Source organism: Triticum aestivum, chromosome 3D (genome assembly GCF_018294505.1).
Source record: "Triticum aestivum cultivar Chinese Spring chromosome 3D, IWGSC CS RefSeq v2.1, whole genome shotgun sequence".
In the NCBI taxonomy this organism is placed as follows: Eukaryota; Viridiplantae; Streptophyta; class Magnoliopsida; order Poales; family Poaceae; genus Triticum; species Triticum aestivum.
Genome location: NC_057802.1, coordinates 37,575,371 through 37,598,188, shown reverse-complemented (window position 1 = coordinate 37,598,188; position 22,818 = coordinate 37,575,371). Strand labels below are relative to the sequence as shown.

Here is a 22,818-nt window from a genome sequence, read left to right as displayed (position 1 = left end):
TCAAGAACTTTTTTGGTTCTACAGGAACTTTTACTTTGTAAAATACATAAACTTTTCTTTTTTGGAATTTTTTCTATTCTCTGTAAAACAAAAATTAGCTGCAGCAGAAACCAGCGCGCGCGGCCCGTAGCGGAAAAAGCCGGCCCACGGCTTGGCCTGCGCGCTGGCCCGCGACTGTGGCCTCGGGCCCAGCGCCTATGCGCGCGCCGCTGCCGCCGGCCTCGTCCACTTTCGGCCCAGAAGCCCAGCGGCGCGCTAGGGTTTGCATCTCAGCCGTCAATTCCTATCGAACGGCCACGCGCGCCGATCGGCGGAACAAAATGGGCAGCCCCCGTCGGGGGGGGGGGGGTGGGGGAGGAAACCTAGCTCGTTCCCCCATCGCTCGCACCGCTCGCCTCGTTCTCTCCGCCGCGGCGGCTCTGCCTGTCGGTCCGGTCGCGCCGGTCGCCGGCGACGAAAGCCATCGCGCCACCGCGCCACCGCGTCGCGCGGGTGTGCTCTTCCTTCCCCTTTCTCTGTTTCTCCCCATCTCCTTCAACATAGAGCGTGAGAGAGAGCAGAGAGTCGCAGCCGGCCTTCCCGATGCGGCGGGTCGAGCCACGCCGGCCACCGGCAACGGCGTCGAGCCGCGCTGTGCGAGCCTTCCCTTTCCCCCTTCCTTTCTCTTTCTCTTTCTCTTTTTCACCCATCCACCACCTCCTTGTCATAGAGAGAGAGAGGTGAGCTGCGGTGCGAGATACGGCGGCGCCCTCCCTGTCCCCTTTGCCGGCGTGCGCGAGCACCTCGATGGTGAACGCGCCGCCGTCAAACGGCTCAGTGGTGGTGCCTGTACTTTGCCCCTGTGGGGGGTTGGTTCCTCGTCCCTGTCGCCTCGGCTTGCCGATGCGCGACGGGATCGAGAGGAACAGGCGCGGCCTTACGGCGGCGCTCTTTTCTTCTTTGCCCTTCTAGGGTTCTTTGAGGAAGAGGATCTCTTTTCTTTTTCTTTTTCTGTTGTTGTTTCTTTGTACCAAAATCAACTAGCCCGATCTGGCTGATACCATTGATAGGTCTTTAGATCGGAGTAGGCTAGTAGATCCGGTAAACCACCTACCTTGTGCAGCAGAGGATGAACTCGAGGAGGCCATCGTGGTGCTGGGGCGCACGGCGATGCGGAGAGTGGGCAAGGTGGAGGTGGCGGCGATGTGTAGGCAGTGGCGGCGGCGGAGCTTCCCGTCACTGTCAGCGCTAGACCTAGATCGGGTCGGGGTTTTCGGTGGGAGACTGGCAACGCGGTGAACCTCGTACTGCGTGCCGCCGGCCCCCACCTCTTTATGTAGCGCTGCGTGAGAGGGGCCCGTCAACCATATTGTGGTTGGGCGCCCCCGATCAGGGCGCGTATCAGGGGCCCGGTGGGCCGTTGGGCCCACACGGAAAGAGATCAACCTAACAAGTTCTCCCAAAATTAAACATAAATATCAGCAGCAGATTAAACTGGCCGAACTGAACTGATATCAAAAGGTTGCATGAACTGGATAGCATAGATAAGCAAAGCGACTGATAGAGTGATTCAAAATACTAAGTAGGGACATCAGAGAAATCTATCGAGTTGTGCCTGACCAATGCTTCCCGTGAGAAAACATGGCATCCTCTCTAGGCGGCGGCGGTGGAAGATTCAGCCCCTGGGGGTGCTGCTGAGGGAAGAGGGAGGGGAAGGGGGTGCTGCTGTTTACCTGCCTATGGACTGGGTAGCCGGCGTTGATGGCCGTCAGCAGCTGATCCAGATAGGAGGCGCTGCTGTGGGGAGGGCCTGCTCGACGGACGAGAAGATGCTGGAGCCGGTGGGGCAGCAGAGGAGAGCAGGCGGCGGCGGCTCTGCGAGGGTCGGCAGCGGCGGCACGAGCGACAGGAGGGACGGCGGCGACGGCACGATCAAGAGGAGGGTCGGCGGCGGTGGCTGTGCGAGGGACTGACGAGGCAGATGAGAAGAGAACAACCCTCGCGAGGGAAGGACGTGCGAGGGGATTGACATGTTAATTTACTACCGTACCCTTTCTACACAAAAATAAACCTTCTAATGAATTTCTCAGATCTAATGGTTAGGAAAAATCGAAGCTGGAGTTACATGAAATTACAACTCGTAACTCGCCAATCACCATAAAACAGCTCGTGATGTAGACTGTACATGCATTATAGTATAACTTGTCGATAGATGCATGGACGAAACTAGTAAAGAATTCTTAGGCATACAGTTTCGAATATGCAAGTTTCAGTTCTACAACTTCAAATGACAAAAATAATGATCCTTAATTTTTTGGAAATACTAAAGCTATGGAATGTATATATGCTACTCATGATGAAACCTTTTCTGTACAGTAAATATATAAGATTAAAAAGTTTTTTCATCACTTCATTGCACGTTTGATGAAGTCGTTGCAGTAAATCTTGAGCCCCTCGTAGTGGTGTCGCAACGCCAGCTCCAGAGTGCTCATCGCGTTGTCTTTCGACAGGAGATGAACGAGCAAATTCTCGCACATGGCCTTCATCCTCTCCAAGCGGAACCGGCATGCCGCCTCCAGCATTTCTCTGGCTACCACCGTGTCATCCACAGGAAGCAGCTCGTCGGTATAGACAAAGTGGAGTATGGCCCTGAGCACAACGGCCTTCATATCACCGATCCGTTCGACACTTTTGGTTGTCAATGCCACCAACGTTTCGTATAGAAGCGGCGACCGCATGGCGATGATGAGCCAGTGCACGTGAATCTCACTCTCCTGGACCAGGAACGTCACGTCTGACCATTGCTTGCTAACCATCAGCTGCTCGAGGTGCCTGACAATGTTCGATGGCGGCACGACGATCATAGGTTTGGCGATGGTGGTGCTAGTACTAGCAGTACACGCCTTCGTGTGGACTTCAAGGTCGCAACGTATGGTAAGGGAACCATTGTGCCCTATGTATCGTGACTTTGCAGAATTCACTGTAATGAACTTTTGAAACCCCCAGGTTTCACGTACCTTGGTAAAAATATCTTTTGAACCAAGCACAATCGATGGTGATTTGCCATTAGGATCACCGATCCGGAACACCTTGGACAATTTGACCCTAGCAATTCCAGGATCAGTCTGTAAACGGAGGTAGATAGATATGTGCTCCCCACCCTCCTCCGCGGAGTACCCAGACGGGTACACATTGACTGTCCAATCGTAACCGCCTATGTTGAATATGTCTGAAGTGATTACTTGGCCAACACCATGGCTCCTTTGCACGGAGCTAAAGTTGGGGATCATAAACTCATGTGTGCCGCGGACCACCTCCAACTTGTACCTGGATGTGCTCTTCTCTTCTGTTGGCCGACGGATAATGGAGGAGGAAGAAGGGGAGCTAGTGTGGCGGGCCATGTTGTGTGTGGCTACTCTTTCGTTGACCTCAATTATAAAAGAACTACATGTTTCCTTAAGTTCCTCATAATCCTTGGTCGCCCTCACCGCGTCGTACACATCAGGATTAGATGTTATGTACTTGATGCAGCAATCCTCAAGCAGACAACACCTTTGGCGGCCCCGCACTAGCAGCAAAGTCATCATGACAGTTTCCACATCGATGCTCTCGCATAGTATGTTCTCGCACATGAGACTGAGCCTCTCGAGATCGTACCGATCAGCTGCCACAAGCAGCTTGTGTACCATGGCTTCACGGCCCCTCGCCATGAATTCTTTTTTGAAGTTATTACGACTGCTTCCTGATTCCTCGTCGTTGTTTGGCTTGATGGGAAGCTCGTCAGTATAGATGAACTGGAGCATGGCCCTGAATGTGGAGGCACGCATGTCCTCGATCCTAACACGTTGCGTGGTGCTCTCCATCATGTGACCAAAGAGCTCCGCGGCGAAGACCGGCGACCGCATAGCAAGCACAAAGCGTGTGGGCGCGGAACTTGGTATCCTCAACCAGGAAGGTCACTTTCGATGACGGGGGTATCCTTGAGGGACGTAGTAGAAACTGCTGGAAATCCCGGCGGAATGGTGGGCGCCGGCACCAAGGAGACCAAGCACTTCCTTGCCTCTGCGGCGGTCTGGGCATCCTCTTGGAGAATACCGAGGGTGCAGAGGATGGTGAGGCGGTCGTCGTCGGTGACGTAGCGCTCCTCGTGCCCACAGAACGCATCTGGGAGCGACAGCTTCCAGCTCATACTCTTGGAAATAAAATTGGTTGAGAATCTATAGGCGGCGTCGCTTCGCCACACAGCGGGCGGCCACTGGCCGCGCGGGTCGTCGATCTGAATGCTGGCCGTGACGATCACGTCCTTGGTTATGTCGGTGCCGAGCAGGTCGAGGCTGATAGATGTGAGGTGGTCTTGGTCGTCGAAGGTGCAGACGATATCCCAGGTGCAGTTGCTGACCTGGAAGGCACCGGAGTTGATGGAGTGGTACCTAACGTGGGCATTGCCGTGCATGAGGTCGTGGAGGACGCGGGCGGGGTCGCTGGTGAGGCGGGCGAAAGGCTTACGCTCGCGGTAGCCGACGATGAGAAACTCGTGCATGCCTCGGACGACCGCCGACCCGTGCGTCGACGCCGTGTTTTGCAGCGCGGACGCCATGGCTAGAGATCGATGAGGATGCAACTGCTCGGGAGAAGCCCACCAGAAACTAACCGGTATATTCAGATTTGATTTAGCAATGATTGCAAAACTTGCCAAAAAATGCGGGACTCCTGTCGTAACACGTGACTTAGGAGGCGGAAACTTCGGAAGCAAACTAACTACCACGCCTAATTATAATGTATTGCAAACAGATGTGTTTATGCGTCTGAAATTTCAAAACTACTCCATTATCGTGGAGCTGGACATGACGGAGAGCTAGGATCTACACCTAGTCCATACACCACCCCTCATACACCCACTCACTTTTAAATTTTATTTTTCAAAATGCATCAACCTTCTTTCTAAAATACACATAAACACACTTTCTAAATTAGATGAAATTTTCTAAAGAGCATGAATATTTATAAAATTACGAATATATTTTTAAGCACGTGAACATTTTTTAGAATTACATGATTTTTTTTCCAGAAAAGGGTGACTATTTTTAAAATTAGATGAACATTATTTTAATACATGAACACTTTTCTTAAAATTGCACAAACAATTTAAATGAAGGTATGCTTTAGTTTCTTTCCTTCTTCCTGCTCATATTTGTGGGCAAACTGATCGACTCCTCACCCTCCGTTTTTTATTTCTTAATATGGTGGCTTATCAGACGTATAAAAATTACCCCGCAAAAAAAACAGACGTATAAAAATTAGAGAGATGATGTTTGAAAAAAGCGAGATGGGACTATTTAGTAGAAGAACGAATCCTCCCTTGTACAAACAACATGAGGCAGCTTGATGGAATATAGCCATTAGAAGTGGACCGAGCTTGCATGTTTGGTAAGAGCACTGAACGCAACAACTACTTTTTGCTGGGCCGCATGGCAGCTTCTCTATTGATCGAGCAACGGGTTGCCGTTGTGACATCCCTTCGGAATGCAGCGCCCCCGCCCGAGGTCTTTACGTGGTTGCAACGACACACATGTTGCTACTGCGTCGCCTTTTCGGGTCGTAGCGCCGTATCATATAGTCCACACCGCCACGCGGAAATCTTCCCACCGTTGCACCATCATGCACGCTGCCACTGCGTCACCCCTTCGGACATTAGCGTCGCGGCACACAGTCTACTTCGCCGTTTCCAGCGCGTTGACGTCTACATGGTATGTGCCGTGCCGCTTCCCTAGGCGCAGGAACACCACCGTCCGTGCATGGTCTTCGTCACGCTGTTGAGTTCTTCCTGGACTAGTTCGAGCACTGTCGACGCGCTTCTACAGGCATCCGACGTGGCCCAGTCTCAAGTTACCTCTGGTTCCGCCAACCACATCTTCGTCTTCTTCCAACACCACCTCATCGCCAGCGTCGCCATCGTCTTCCCGACCACTTCGTCTACTCCAACAATCGTGGTCAACATCAGCACCTTCTACCCCACGTGGATTTGCGCCGCAATTGTTGTCGAGTCCTCCCCTACTAGTCCCTCCGGCATGGCGTATATCCTGTGCCGGTCCCGTCTACGCATGCCCAATATTGGCAACACTGATGCGTGCCTTCGCCCCCGACGTGTCCCGGGCTTGGCAAACCTGGTGCGACACCTTATCTACGATGGCTTTGACAAGGTTGTCTTTGGCATCGACGCCCTCCACGACGACTACCTCAATCACGTCACCATCTTCTTCCTGGCGCAACACTGCGTCCCTGGCTCGTCGGTGCTTCCTTTCACCCCCGCCCCACCTTCGACTACCTTGACACCAGCTACCCCCGACCTCGATATCGACCATGGCGTCCCTTGCATGGCTACCTCAACCATGGCTCCACCACCCATGCTCTCAGCTACCTCGACTTCCACACAAAGGGTTATCACCTCGCTTGAGCACCTCAGTGGATTTCTCTATATTCAACACGTCCAAGATGCGACACTGTCCACGATGCTCCCGCTATGATTGCGGGGGGATGTCAGCCTGTCGGCTTCTACCTTCGGTTTCTCTCTAGTTTGACCGTCTATGATGCTTTTGTTGTCTGGGATGCTACCGCTATGACTTCGGGGGGATGCAAGAGTATATAGGCATATCTCTATATTTGGTAGACTATGATTTGTAAACATCTCCTTCCTTATCTCTAGCAGAGCCTTCTTGCCCTCCATGCCTTGGGCTCTATAGGCTCAATACAACATGCACCATCTTACACCAATTCTCTCCTCTCTAATACTCATACACTCAGTCATACTTTCGGATTACTATTGAATTTACTAGTAAATGAGTAATGTGGCATGGTATCTGACCAATGTGTATGGACCAAGTAGTACTGATGGCAAGATTAAATTTTCCAACTGGATATATAACCCGGATACTAGTAATATTGAACCATGGATTATCATGGGAGACTATATAAGGGGCCCCCAGAACTGAAACAGACATGGACGTGATGACAATAATATGCTTCTTTTCAACTCTATTATTCAACAACATGATTTGCTTGAGATACCCTTTAAAGGTAGGACTTTTACCTCGAGTAATATGTAGGGTAACCCCCTTCTTAAATAAACTGGATTGGGTCTTTACCGCTCCATCCTGGACCACTTCATATCCCAATACTATGGCTATTTCGCCTTTTAGAGTTACTTCTGATTATGTATCCATGAAAGTGCAAATTGATAATAAAATCCCTTGAACTAAAAGTTTGGATTTGAGGAATTCTGGACTAATTTTGAGGGATCCTTGGATGTGGTTGAACTTGCTTGGAACAACACTACTCTTTTCAGCAACTCTGCTAAAGATCTAGTGGCTAGATTTAAAGACACTATAAGAGAATTAAATTAAAGCAATGGAGCAAAAACCTATCCAACCTCGACAAGATGATTGAAAAGCAAGTACAGCTTCAACTTTGGCTATGATAGATGATCTAAAAAAAAGAAACCTCTCTTTACAATGAATTTAACTTAGGGAAATTAGAAAAGAAATAACTAGTAAACTCTACAATTAAAGGGAAGTTATTTACGTCGCCTTCCCTCCACCCTTTGGGTTTCTATTGGGTTTTTTATTAACCCCAACTGATGTACTAACTTGGAATAATATAAACCAAATCGATACTTTCCCAAAACCATGTAATGCTTAACTCATTTAAATCAAATCAATCTTATAAAAAAACTCAACTACAAAATTTGCCTTGCCTTTCTCTACCCATACTCAAATCAAATTAAATATTTCTCCCTCCGATCTATATTAATTGTCACTTATTTAGTACAATTTTATATTAAATCATCGACAATTAATATAGATATGAGAGTGTGCCAAAATCTAGAATATGATTTATGTAAGGTATATGTGGAACAGACTGATGTTAAATCACTAGGATATGTATGCTACCGTTGCAACGCACAAGCTTTTTTGCTAGTAAAGCAATGGTGGCTCATATAGATTCATAGCCTTACCCTTGGCAAGCTCGCTAGCCTAGCCGGCACACAACAAACCCAACAAATCCCTCGCTTGCTAATTAGCTTGGTTGGGCCGGAACAATGCAAACAGAACAGGCCAATCAAAATGAAAACATAATGACCAACACCAAGCTACCCTACGCGATTCAACTAAAGAAAAACTACCCTACGCGATGAGAAACCTGCTAGCTTCAAGTTTACAACTCCAAAGGAAAATGACCAACACCAACGCACATAATTTCTCAGTTTTCCTCATCTACTAATCACTCATCCTAAACAAGGAACAAGTGCACGAGAACAGGACTTCAACAAAGATGCGTAAAAATTTGAAAATAAGTACATCTGTGTAAAGGAGGTGTAGCGATTCGATGACGAAACATTTTCTAAACATAAAAACACCAAAGAATAGGGAAGTGTTTTCATCACTTCATTGCAAGCGAGGTGAACTCGATGCAGTAAAGCTTGAGGTCCTCGCATTGGTGACGCCATGCCAGCTCCAGCATGCTTAAGACATTGTCTTTCGTAATGAGATGGGCGAGCAAGTTCTCGCACATGGCCCTCATCCTCTCCAGGCGAAACCGGCATGCCGCCGCGAGCATTTCTCTGGCTGCTACCGCATCATCCACAGGAAGCAGCTCATCGGTATAGACAAAGTGGAGCACTGCCCTGAGGACAACGGCCTTCATATCGTCGATCCGAATGACCCAATTGGACGTCTCCACCGCTACCATTTCGAACAGAACTTGTGACCGCATGGCAATGATGAGCCAGTGTGCGTGAATCTTGCTCTCCTCAACCATGAACGTCACGTTCGACCATTGCCCACTCACCATCAGTTGCTCGAGGTGCCACGCAATGTTGGACGGCGGCACAACTATCATGGATTTAGCGATGGTGGTGCTAGTACTAGTAGTGCATGCCTCCTTGTGGACGTCAAGGTCACAATGTATGGTAAGGGAGCCATCGTGTCCTACGTACTGTGACTTTGCAGAATTCACGGCGATGAACTTCTGAAATCCCGAGGTTCGATGCAACTTTGTAAAAGTGTCTTCTGAACCAAGCACCATCGACGGTGATTTGCCGTTAGGGTCATCGATCCGGAACCTGTTCGACGACTTGACTGTAGCAGTTCCAGGATCAGTGCATAGACAGAGGTAGACGGATATGTGCTCTTCAACATCATATCCAGACGGGTACACATTTATCTTCCAGTCGTAACCGCCTACCTTGAATACATCGGAAGTCATTACTTGACTAACACGGTAGCTCGTTTGCAAAGAGCTAAAGATGGGGATTCTGAACTCATGCGTACCGCGGACTACATCCGACAAATTATATCTGGATGTGCTCTTCTCTTGTGCTGGTGGTCGAGTGCTACTGGAGGAAGAAGGGTGGTTGGCCATGATGTGTGTGGCTACTCTCTCACTGACCTCAATTATAAAAGAGCTGCATGTTTCTTTGAGCTCCTCATACTCCTTGGTCGCCCTCACCGAGTCACCGCGTTGTACACATCAGGATCAGACGACATGTACTTGATGCAGGAATCCTGGAGCTGATAGCACCTTTGGCGGCCTCGCACCAGCAGTAACGTCTTCATGACAGTGGCCACATTGATGCACTCCGACAGTATGTTCTCGCACATGAGCCTCAGCCTCTCGAGATCATACCGATCAGCTGCCACAAGGAGTTTGCGAGCGAGGGACATGTATTCCTCTTTAAAATTATTATTAAGGGGGCTTCTTGATTCCACATGGTTGATTGGCTTCATGGGAAGCTCGTCAGTGTAGATGAACCGGATCATGGCCCTAAATGTGGAGGCATCCATGTCGTCTATCCTTATTCGGCTTGTGGTGCTCTCCTTCGCGTCACCAAAGAGCTCCGTGGCAAAGACCGGTGACCGCATAGCAAGCACAAGCCTGTGCGCACGGAACTCGGTATCCTCTACGAGGAAGGTGACGTCGGATAACTTGGGGTACTTCTCCAGAAGTAGCAGAAGCTGCTGAAAATCCCGTGGGATGGTCGGCGCCGGCACCACAGAGACCAAGCACTTCCTGGTCTCCGCGGCGGTCTGGGTATCCTCTTGGAGAATGTCGACGGTGCAGATGATGGTGAGGCGGTCATCATCGGTGACGTAGCGCTCCTCGTGCCCACGGAACGCATCCGGTAGCGACAGCTTCCAGCTCATACCGGCAAATATTCTCCTGCAGAATCTGTGGGCGGCGTCGCTTCGCCACACGGCGGGCGGCCACCGGCCAAGCGGGTCGTCGATCTGAAGGCTGGCCGTGGCGATGACATCCTTGGTAATGGTTTTGGTGAGCAGCTCCAGGGTGATGGATGTGAGGTGACCTTGAACAGGGCCGTCTCCAGAAATTTGGGGGCCCGGGACGAGGATCAAAGTAGGGCCCTGAATTTTTTTAAATCATATACCTATACCTAAAGAACTAATGTAAGTAAAGCATACTCTAATTTTAATTTAATTATATAACTTCAAATATGTGTTATTTGATACAATATTTAGAAAATATACCGAATACTAATGGTAAAATAGTGAAGATGGTACTGCAGCAATAAACTGGCCTCATTTGTACTAAAAGAAGTATAATCTTTGATGATATCTTCATAATTAATCTTCTCCTTTTTGCAATCAGATTCTTTCATGACATTTATCAAGAGTACCTTTTTGGGATCGAGCATCAACTTATAGTTTTGTTTTCTTCATATGCTTTTCAGCACCAGAATCATAGTTCCTTCTATGCATGATTCTTTCTGTTTTACAAAACAGACAAAAATAATATGAATCATTTCGAATTCTATGTAATATTCCACCTTGTATAAAACATACTTCACCTTGATGTAACATTGTAAAAAATTGTTTAACAAAAACGAGTCTACTCTAGTAAAATAAAATAGGGCTTCTTATAAAAGGATTTATGCCGGCAGGGACGATGCGCCGTAGCGGCTGTAATACCTAATACGGCGCCGTGGAGCATAGCCGGCCGGCGGCCGCGTACGCACGTCTCCTACTCCTGCCGACCTCGCCTGCCGGCTGCCGTCGCCAGCCGCCCCTTGTGCTGCTAGAGACCTCTCCTCGATCTAGGGATAGCTAAATCAGGGATAAAACTGGCGATGCGATCGGGAGTTACGGCAAACCAATAGGCAGGCACGAGGCTGCGTGCGTGCATATATTTGGTTGCTAGAATGGGCTGCCTAAGTGCTGGTTTACTGGGCCCTTTTCTCATATATACATATAATATTTTCTAGACTGAGGCCCCTAAAATTTGGGGGCCCTGTGCGGTCGGCCAATTTGGCCTCCCTTGTCAACGGGCCTGACCTTGAACACCGAAGATGCAGACGAGGTCCCATGTGTAGTTGCCGACCTGAAAGGCGGCAGACTTGATCAAGGGGTCACTCCCGGGGCCGTCGGCATAGAGGGGGTCGAAATATGATGCCGCCTTGTTGGTGAGACGGGCGAACGGCTTACGCTCGCTGTAGCCGACGATGTGAAACTCGTGCGTGCCACGGACGACCGCCGACCTGTGCGTCGACGCCGTGCGTTGCGGCGCAGACGCCATGGCTAGAGATCGATGAGAGGATGCAGCCGCTCGGGAGAAGCCCACCAGAAACGAACGCATATATATATACACGCTGATTTGATGCAAAACTTGCCAAAATTGCAGGACTCCTACCGCAACACGTGACTTCGGAGGCGGAAACACCGGAAGCAAATTAACAACCACGCCTAAATATAAGTGGACTGTACAACTTGACGTCACTAGTCATCAACCCCTATATAGTAGAATGATATATAATTATTAATAAAATTATAAAATTCAATGGATGTGATTGTGAAATATCCCTATTTGAAATACTCAGCAGTGTGCCTTGCCAACCTTAGCTCATATGTCAATGCTATTCCTTCAATTGATATTTACTAATAGTTTTTTGTTAATATATGTTTTTTTATGCATTGTAATGCATGGATATTTTCTTACTTGTGTTACAGTTAGGTGGTTTGACCTATATTGAACGAATGATCTTTGTAGTAGTGATATCAGGGAGGGATCAGGGAGAGATTTTTGTATGTTCGTGTTTGCTATATTTTATCTTGGCTAGGTATTCTTTTGTACATTAGAATTGAAATTTCTTTTCCAATCGACATCAGCTATTCTTTCAGTGTGAGGCTTGCAGACATCTTGTTTCTATGGGTCATTTTATTTTGTCCAAGAGGACATGCAAGTGATTTTGTTTTTGTGGGAATTGCAATTCAGATTCTTACTTTAGCGTGGGAACTGATGATGTACCCTAGCATCAAATTAAATGGTAGATTATTTCGTAATACTTGGAAACTATTTCGATCCTAAAAATAAATTTAATGGATGTGGTTCCGAATTATCCGTGTTTGATATGCACAATAGTCTGCCTTGCCAATCCATATAAGAAAAACAATGGTATTCCTTCAATTGATATTTATTATTAATAGGTTGATGTTCATATATAATTTTTTTATGTGTGGCAATTTTCGTAAATTTTCTAACTTGTAGTAAAATTAGGTGATTTCAAATATTAAATTAATGGGCATAGCCGTAGATATATCTGAAAGCCATTAGTAAGAATTTTTGTATGTTCACATCGGTTTTTTTTTATTTTGGCTGCTTTCTTTTTTATGACCGGTTGGAAAATTATTTTAGTTCAATTTGTCATAGTCACCCTAAAAAAAAAAAATCTTTCATAGTCTTATACTCTAACGTGAAGCATCAGGATTCATTATTTGTACATGTCTTTCTTTCTTCGAGCCCACGTGCGTGTTATTTTTTTCTTAATAGGATCATGGGCTCTTTCTTTTACTAGTAATAATGTACGTGCAATGCACGTTTATATTAGGTAGGATATTAGTTGCATGTTATATTAGGTAAGAAATATTTATTGCACGTGGTACTTGGTAAGATATTAATTACTTTTTTTGCGGGAATGATAGGATATTAATTACATGGCAGATTTTATAAGATAGCGTTGAGTCAAAACGTGTTTATAACCAATGGCAGTGGTGGGTAATTAGAGCGTTAAACGTGTTTGATGCTTAACATTGGAGCGATTTGAACCGCTAGATAACATGATTTGACGGTTGAGATGGTTTGGATCTGCCCCTTTGGGTCTTTTTATATTAGTATAGATATAGATGAATACATGATGATATACTAGCAAACATACTCGTGTGTTACAACGAAACAAAAAATCACATGCTATTTTTTTCCTAGTACAATAAGCGCGACTCAAGATCCCTCCATAGGTCCATATTATCTATTTAAATATAGCGTCTCATTTGTGTTGTGGCTTATCCTTCCTCCCACCTCCAGGGACCATGGTCACGGTGTCCACATGATCACAATGCGTTTGAACGTGGTCAATTCTAAAGGTGATGATCTTGCACCGCACGCACACGGCACACCTGTCATTGAACCACGTCATCACAAGTGAACGCCTAACAGTTTTAAAACTAATCTCGTCGAGCTTGACATCACGACCGCGTTTCCCGAGCTACGTCCTACACCTAGTTCATACACTACCGCGGATACACCCGCACACATTTAAATTGTGTATTTGTGCTTCAAAATGCATCAACATTCTTTTTTAAACACGTAAACATTTTTTTTAGATCACATGTATTTTTAAAGAACATGAAATTATTTCAATTATGAGAGTACTTTTAAGCATTCGAACACTTCGTCTTCGGTACAACCCCTAGACACATCAATGGCCCAGATTAGAAGATACCCCTTCATGAGGAAGGGTAGGAAGGGAAATCCAGGTGAGCGCGGCGCAGCGAGGCGCGCGGCTGTACGGTCCGCTGTACGCCGCGTGAGGAGGAGGGCGGGCCCACGCGTACTTAACCCTAACCACCACCGCGCTACCGCATTAATCCGGCGCGGACTACGCGAAGGCCATTAACGTCGGTGCAGTGGCATGTCCCATCGCCGGCGTCGGTCTGCGAGCGGCGCCGATTCGCACCCCACCGCCTGACCGCCTGCCCCTCGCCGACCGCTCGCCTGCACACGCCACCCATTTGACCGCCTGCGCACGCCGCCCCCTCGCCTGCCGGCATTAATTGCCGGCGTCAATTCCGACACCAACGCCTGAACTTCTGCGTCGCTTTGACCGCCCTGCGCATGCCGCCCCCTCGCCTGCCGGCATTAATCTCTGGGACCCACCCCCGGCCCCCTCCAGATGCCCTATAAAAGCCGCCCCCGCCCACCGTCGCTCGCACCACTCTCGCCTCCCCTCTCCTTCTCCCTCTGTCGTCGGCGTCGCCTCTCGCGCCCTTCCTCTCCCTCTCGCCGGCGATGGCGCGCCCCAACCTGAAGCTCGAGGAGGCGGAGGAGCTCGCCCACTTCGTCATCCCCGCCGCGCTCGACGTGCGCCTTCCGGTGAGGTGGCGCCTGAGCGTCGATGGCGTGCCGGTGGCGCTGGTGCCCGAGGTCGGCACCCACATCTTCGCCTGCGCCGTCCGCCTATACTGGGCTCGCCTGTCGCCGGAGGAGTTCGCCGACCCCCAGTATACCCCCAACCACCCCAGGTGGGCGGACCGGCTCGCCGACGACCACGAGCGCCGCCTCCACGCCTACGCCGGCCCGCACCCGCTCGTGAAGCACAGCCGCGCACGGCGGCACCAGCTCTGGGATGGGCGCACCTTCGAGGAGGTCGTCGTGCCATATCGCGCGCAGGCGGCCGCCGGCGCCATGCCCGCCCGCCGAGCTACGGCTACGAGCTCTTCCGCCGCGGCGAGGCGCGCTCCACCCGCGCCCGCGTCGACTTCGGAGGAGCCAGCCTGTCGCCGGAGGAGCTCGCCGACCCCCAGTACGCCCCCAACGACCCCGGGTGGGCGGACCGGCTCGCCGATGACTACGAGCGCCGCCTCCACACCTACACCGGCCCGCGCCTGCCCGTGAAGCACAACCGCGCACGGCGGCACCAGCTCTGGGATGGGCGCACCTTCGAGGAGGTCGTCGCGCCGTACCGCACGCAGGCGGCCGCCGGCGCCCTGCCCGCCTTGCCGAGCTACAGCTACGAGTTCTTCCACCCCGGCGAGGCGCACTCCACCCACGCCCGCGTCGACTTCGACGCGCGCGCGCCTCGCGCCGGCCTAGGCGGTGACCGCGACGCTGTCCGCCTCGGCCCCGGCGATCGCCGCACCGCCGGCAGGAACGTCGCTAGGTCCAGCCACGCCCCTCCGCCCGAGCCCAAGCAGCAGCCAGAGCCGGCGTTGGTGGCGGAGTACAGGCGGCTGGCGGCGGAGGCCGGCGACCCGGACGACATGTCGGGTTACCTGACGGCGATCCGGGAGTCGTAGAGCGTGCCGCAGCCACCCCCGCTCGTCCAGGAGTACATGTAGCTCGCCCCTGTCGCCGTCCACCCGAAGGACCCGACGGACTTCCCCGGCTACCACACCACGACCGAGGACTCGATGGCTACGCCGGTCACGCCCGCAGCGCCCGTGGTGCCCCTCGACGACAGCAGCAGCAGCAACGACAGCGACGACGGCGATGGGCTCTATGGGATGTGCGCACTCGTTTAGTCCCACCTCGCCCACCGAAGGACATCCCGACCGACTTAAATAGCCGCGCTCTTGCACCCTGGCAGATAAGATACTTAGTAATAATTTGATTTGACTTTACACTTTACGGGCAGCTCTGCCGTTGCTGCCCGGGCAGTGTAAAGTTCAAACGGATGTTGCACTGCCCGGGCAACAACGGCAGTGCTGCTAGGGCATTGTAAACTCAAATCATATCATTAGTATCTATCTTATTTTTGAAAGTTTGCCACTCTACGCAACTTTTCTCACCTCACTCAAATTACATCATTAGTATCTATATTATTTTTTAATATTTGCCACACCTCATTCATATCACATCATTAGTACCTATATTATTTTTGACCGTTTGCCAGTCTACGCAAGTTTACTCATGTCGCGTCACGTCCTGGGAGTGTGTTTCGTTTTCAAAGCGGGGAAAATCGTAGAAAATTTTCGGAGGTTGGGAATGCCCCGAAACTTGACATGCTTGCTTGCCATGAGTGTACAAACGTATAAAAAAATTGAATCCATTTGAAGGATGTCGAAAAAACCCTCCGCCGGGACGGGGCCTTAACTCCTACCAGAACGACCCCAAGTTTTGTGACAGGGTAGGCATGCCCACCGTAGGACCCCACGCAAAATTTCATCGTGTTCTGAGCACACACTCATGTCGCGTCACATCCTGGGAGTGTGTTTTGGTTTCAGAGTGGGGAAAATCGTACAAAATTCTTGGAAGTCGGAGATGCCCCGAAACTTGACATGCTTTCTTCCCATGAGTGTACAAACGTATGAAAAAAATTGGGTCCATCTTAAGGATGTAAAAAAAAAACCTCCGTTGGGACGGGGCCTTCGCTCCTACCAGAATGGCGTGCGCAGAGGAAGGTCATTTTCTGGCCATCTTCATAATGAACCCAAGTTTTGCGACAGGGTAGGCATGCCCACCGTAGGACCCCACACAAAATTTTATCGTGTTCTGAGCACACACTCATGTCGCGTCATGTCTGGGGAGTGTGTTTCGGTTTCAGAGCGGGAAAATCGTAGAAAATTCTTGGAGGTCGGAAATGCCCCGAAACTTGACATGCTTGCTTGCCATGAGTGTACAAACGTATGAAAAAATCGGGTCCATTTGAAGAAGGTCGAAAAAAAAACCTCCATCGGGACGGGGCCTTCGCTCCTACCAGAATGGCGTGCGCAGAGGAAGGTCATTTTTTGGCCATCTTCAGAATGACCCCAAGTTTTGCGACAGGGTAGGCATGCCCGCCGTAGGACCCCACGCAAAATTTTGTCGTGTTCCGAGCGCACACTCATGTCACGTCACGTCCGGGGAGTGTGTTTTGGTTTCAGAGCGGGGAAAATCGTAGAAAATTCTCTGAGGTCGGAAATGCCCCGAAACTGACATGCTTGCTTGCCATGACTGTACAAACGTATGAAAAAAATTGGGTCCAGTTGAAGGATGTCGAAAAAAAACCTCCATCGGGACGGGGCCTTCGCTCCTACCAGAATGGTGTTTGCAGAGGAAGGTCATTTTTTGGCCATCTTAAGAACGACCCCAAGTTTTGCGACAGGGTAGGCATGCCCACCGTAGGACCCCACGCAAAATTTCATCATGTTCCGAGCACACACTCATGTTGCGTCACGTCCGGGGAGTGTGTTTTGGTTTCAGAGCGGAAAAATCGTAGAAAATTCTTGGAGGTTCGAAATAGCCCGAAACCTGACATTCTTGCTTGCCATGAATGTACAAATCGTATGAAAAAAATAGGGTACATTCAAAGGATGTCGAAAACAAACTCCGTCGGACATGTAAAAAAGTCTTTCAGCGTGGATAGTCATACCTTGCAATACTGATGCAGGTCATGTTGTATCACTCCACAACAATTGTGAAGTGACAGAGCAAAACCTGCATAAGCATAGTGAGGTATGGCTACCACGATAGAGGACTTGATGTCATATATGGATGCAGGTATTTAAATTCATAATTCCTCGGCAAAATTAGCAATGTGGGACTAAAAATAGAGCACTGTCGGCGGTTGGCGCCCCTAGCAGCGCACAATTGGCGGTGCACATACGAAGGCCCACTCCACCATGGCCCGTGCACGCCGTGGGCCGCCCCGCAATGCCTTTTGTCGCCACTGCAGGCTAACTTCTTTTTATAAATGGTTTTAGTACCACATTGATTATGGAGACTCATATGTAGTGGTTTAAATAGTGGCACAAAATTTTAACGTCCAGTAATTATTGCTTTATATTGCATGTATACGGATCCAAATGGTGTAGGTGTTGCTTTGCTTGTTGATCTTTATCAACAAGCAAAGCAACACGTACATCATCCCTTCTGGGTAAGTATACCCGTGCTATGATGCAATAATTTTTTATTGTATTTGTATAGTTATGAAATTGTGGGATAAAATCTGGAATGGGCGGATGCTTTGAGACGATCAGGATATTAAATTTTCTGTTCGGGTTGAGTGACGATGATCTGCCGGCACCCACAGCCAGTCCGGGTTGAGTGTAAAGTCAAGTCATATAGATTAGACATGATATTTGACTATTCTGGAACTGCAGACAGGATTAAAAAAACACAAGAATAAAAAATCTTGTATTGTGGACCGATTTACCTCATAAGACTAATGTAAATTTTTGCTGTGACAGTCCATGATTTTGGAGTGCCAGAGCATCATTTACAATAGCCTATCGAGGAAAGGCCGCCACACTAAAGAATTCAACATTGTATGCAGAGAACGGTATTTAAACAGGTAATTAAGCGTGACAAAAGCAATGTGGGACTAAACAATTAGCAGGTTGAGTGATGACCGCCGTGGCTTTTTCTTAGTGGGCCCTCACGTGTGCGCCGCAAACGGCACCCAAGTGGACACGGTGGGTTGCCTTTCCGGGCCCGGCCGTGTGCGCCGCGCGTGCGGGCAGTTAAAATAATATCGTTGGCAAACAAACTAATGTATTCCGTTTTTGCGTTCTTTCATGAAGAAATTCGTATAAAATTAATGTAATGTCGAAACGCACCCCACCGTCGCCCATACCAAATTTCAACGAAATCGGAGTACGAATGGACATTGCGTCATGTCCGGAGACCGTTTTTTGGTATTTTCATAGAGAAGATCATAGTAAATGCATCGAGTGTCAAAACGCACCAAAATTTTGCATGTGTGTTTTTGTTGCACACTGTAGCATGTAGAAAAAAATGGTGCCATTTCATGACTGTGCGAAAGGGAAGACCTCGTGGATGCCTGTCCCCCCTAACCGATACCTCAGGTTTCTACTGCAACTACATGTCGACATGCACGGAACGCACCCAACTTTTGCATGGGCGTGTGAGTGACCCCCACCATCGCCCACGCCAAATTTTAGCGCAATCGGAGTACGGACGGACGTTGCGTCACGTCCGGAGACCGTTTTTTGGTATTTTCACGGAGAAAATCATAGTAAATGATCGAGTGTCGAAACGCACCGAAAATTTGCATGCGTGTTTGTATTGCACACTTTAGCATGTGGAAAAAAAATGGTGCCGTTTCTTGATTGTGCAAAAGGGAACACCTTGTGGATGCCCGTCCACCCTAACCGATACCTCAGGTTTCGACTGCAACTACATGTCGACATGCACGAAACGCACCCAACTTTTGCATGCGCGTGTGAGTGACCCCCACCGTCGCCCACGCCAAATTTCAACGGAATCAGAGTACGAACGGACGTTGCGTCACGTCCGGAGACCGTTTTTTGGTATTTTCATGGAGAAAATCATAGTAAATGCATCGAGTGTCGAAACGCACCAAAATTTTGCCTGCGTGTTTGTGTTGCACACTGTAGCATGTGAAAAAAAGGTGCCTTTTCATGACTTTGCGAAAGGGAACATCTCGTGGATACCCGTCCCCCCTAACCGATACCTCAGGTTTCTACTGCAAAGACATGTCAACATGGACGGAACGCACCCAACTTGTGCATGCGTGTGTGAGTGACCCCCACCGCCGCCCACGCCAAATTTCAACGGAATCGGAGTATGAACGGACGTTGCGTCATGTCCGAAGACCTTGTTTTGGTATTTCCACGAAGAAAATCATAGTAAATGCATCGAGTGTCGAAACGCACCAAAATTTTGCATGCGTGTTTGTGTTGCACACCGTAGCATGTGGGAAAAAATGGTGCCGTTTCATGACTGTGCGAAAGGGAACACCTCGTGGATGCCCGTCCCCCCTTACCGATACCTCAGGTTTCTACTGCAACTACATGTCGACATGCACGGAACGCACCCAACTTTTGCATGCGCGTGTGAGTGACCCCCGCCGTCGCCCATGCCAAATTTCAACGGAATTGGAGTACGAAAGGACGTTGTGTCACGTTTGGAGACCTTTTTGGTATTTTCACGGAGAAAATCATAATAAATGCATCGAGTGTCGAAACGCACCAAAATTTTGCATGCGTGTTTTTGTTGCACACTGTAGCATGTGAAAAAATGGTGTCGTTTCATGACTGTGCGATAGGGAACACCTCGTGGATGCCCGTCCCCCCTAACTGATACCTCAGGTTTCTACTGCAACTACATGTCGACATGGACGGAACGTACCCAACTTCTGCATGCGCGTGTGAGTGACCCCCACCGTCGTCCACACCAAATTTCAACGGAATCGGAGACCTTTTTTGGTATTTTCACGGAGAAAATCATAATAAATGCATCGAGTGTCGAAACACACCAAAATATTGCATGCGTGTTTGTGTTGCACACTGTAGCATGTGGAAAAAATGGTGCCATTTAATGTTAATATAAAAAATGAACAAAAACACAAGAATAAAAAATTCTGTAGTGTGGACGGATTTACCTCAGAAGATTAACGGAAATCTTTGCTATGACACTCCATGATTTTGGAGTGCCAGAGCATAATTTCCATAGCCTACTGAGGTAAGGCCGCCACACTAAAGGATTCAACATTGTACACAGAGGACGGTATTGAAACAGGTGAATAAGCGTGACCAGAAGCAATGTGGGACTAAACGATTAGCAGGTTGGTCGGTGGCCGCCGTGGCATGGCTAGGTTGGGTGGTATAGGGCCGGCCTAGTCGGCCCCGGAAACCGTTTATTTCCTTTCCATCGCCGTATACCGCCACGCACGGCGAAAGCTGTTGGGGAACGTAGTAATTTCAAAAAAATTCCTACGCACACGCAAGATCATGGTGATGCATAGCAACGGGAGGGGAGAGTGTTGTCTACGTACCCTCGTAGACTGAAAGCGGAAGCGTTAGCACAACGCGGTTGATGTAGTCGTACGTCTTCACGATCCGACCGATCAAGTACCGAACGCACGGCACCTCCGAGTTCAGCACACGTTCAGCCCGATGACGTCCCTCGAACTCCGATCTAGCCGAGTGTTGAGGGAGAGTTTCGTCAGCACGATTGCGTGGTGATGATGATGATGTTCTACCGACGCAGGGCTTAACCTAAGCACCGCTACAGTATTATCGAGGTGGACTATGGTGGAGGGGGGCACCGCACACGGCTAAAAGATCAAACGATCAATTGTTGTCTCTAGGGTGCCCCCCTACCCCCGTATATAAAGGAGCAAGGGGGGAGGTGCGGCCGGCCAGGAGGGGGCGCGCCAGGAGGAGTCCTACTCCCACCGGGAGTAGGACTCCCTCCCTTTTCCTTGTTGGATTAGGAGTGGAGGGGGAAAGAGAAGGGAGAGAGGAAGGAAAGGGGGGGCGCCGCCCCCTCTCCTTGTCCTATTCGGACTAGGGGATGAGGGTCGCGCGGCCCTGCCCTGGCTGCCTCTCCTCTTCTCCACAAAGGCCCACTATGGCCCATTAAGCCCCCGGGGGTTCCGGTAACCCCTCGGTACTTCGGTAAAATCCCGATTTCACCCGGAACACTTCCGATATCCAAATATAGGCTTCCAATATATCAATCTTCATGTCTCGACCATTTCGAGACTCCTCGTCATGTCCGTGATCACATCCGGGACTCTGAACTACCTTCGGTACATCAAAACTCATAAACTCATAATATAACCGTCATCGAAACTTTAAGCGTGCGGACCCTACGGTTTCGAGAACTATGTAGACATGACCAAGACACGTCTCCGGTCAATAACCAACAGCGGAACCTGGATGCTCATATTGGCTCCCACATATTCTACGAAGATCTTTATCGGTCAGACCGCATAACAATATACGTTGTTCCCTTTGTCATCGGTATGTTACTTGCCTGAGGTTCGATCGTCGGTATCTCAATACCTAGTTCAATCTCGTTACCGGCAAGTCTCTTTGCTCGTTCCGTAATACATCATCCCGCAACTAACTCATTAGTTGCAATGCTTGCAAGGCTTAAGTGATGTGCATTACCGAGAGGGCCCAGAGATACCTCTCCGACAATCGGAGTGACAAATCCTAATCTCGAAATACGCCAACCCAACAAGTACCTTCGGAGACACCTGTAGAGCACCTTTATAATCACCCAGTTACGTTGTGACGTTTGGTAGCACACAAAGTGTTCCTCCGGCAAACGGGAGTTGCATAATCTCATAGTCATAGGAACATGTATAAGTCATGAAGAAAGCAATAGCAACATACTAAACGATCTAGTGCTAAGCTAACGGAATGGGTCAAGTCAATCACATCATTCTCCTAATGATGTGATCCCATTAATCAAATGACAACTCATGTCTGTGGCTAGGAAACATAACCATCTTTGATCAACGAGCTAGTCAAGTAGAGGCATACTAGTGACACTCTGTTTGTCTATGTATTCACACATGTATTATGTTTCCGGTTAATACAATTCTAGCATGAATAATAAACATTTATCATGATATAAGGAAATAAATAATAACTTTGTTATTGCCTCTAGGGCATATTTCCTTCAGTCTCCCACTTGCACTAGAGTCAATAATCTAGATCACATCGCCATGTGATTTAACATCAATAGTTCACATCACCAACACCCAAAGGGTTTACTAGAGTCAATAGTCTAGTTCACATCGCTATGTGATTAACACCCAAAGAGTACTAAGGTGTGATCATGTTTTGCTTGTGAGAGAAGTTTAGTCAACGGGTCTGCCATATTCAAATCCGTATGTATTTTGCAAATTTCTATGTCTACAATGCTCTGCACGGAGCTACTTTAGCTAATTGCTCCCACTTTCAATATGTATCCGGATGAAGACTTAGAGTCATCTGGATCAGTGCCAAAACTTGTATCGACGTAACCCTTTACGATGAACCTTTTGTCACCTCCATAATCGAGACATATCCTTATTCC

The 22,818-nt window shown here is 48.9% G+C and overlaps 1 protein-coding gene and 1 pseudogene across 1 annotated transcript; both read right to left on the bottom strand.

Moving 5' to 3' along the window:
• Positions 1-2,384: 2,384 nt before the first annotated feature.
• Positions 2,385-4,585, bottom strand: LOC123073986 (uncharacterized; annotated as a pseudogene).
• Positions 4,586-7,750: 3,165 nt separating this feature from the next.
• On the bottom strand, positions 7,751-11,577 carry LOC123073985 (BTB/POZ and MATH domain-containing protein 1-like). Its single transcript, XM_044496954.1, has 4 exons — positions 11,320-11,577; positions 9,484-10,397; positions 8,594-9,370; positions 7,751-7,778 (listed from the first exon to the last, which is right to left on the bottom strand). The coding sequence occupies exons 1-4, from the start codon at positions 11,563-11,565 to the stop codon at positions 7,751-7,753; spliced, it is 1,965 nt and encodes a 654-aa protein (XP_044352889.1). The 5' UTR covers positions 11,566-11,577.
• Positions 11,578-22,818: the final 11,241 nt, after the last annotated feature.

Bases quoted from the DNA above. Each gene is read 5' to 3' on its own strand.
- LOC123073985 (XM_044496954.1), bottom strand. From the start codon at position 11,565: ATGGCGTCTGCGCCGCAACGCACGGCGTCGACGCACAGGTCGGCGGTC. The intron at 10,398-11,319 runs GCCCGTTGACAA...AAAAAAATTCAG, and splicing joins TCTTCGGTGTTCAAGGTCAG to GGCCCTACTTTGATCCTCGT. The intron at 7,779-8,593 runs AATGCTCGCGGC...GACAATTAATAT, and splicing joins GATGCGGTAGCAGCCAGAGA to AGATCGGAGGGAGAAATATT.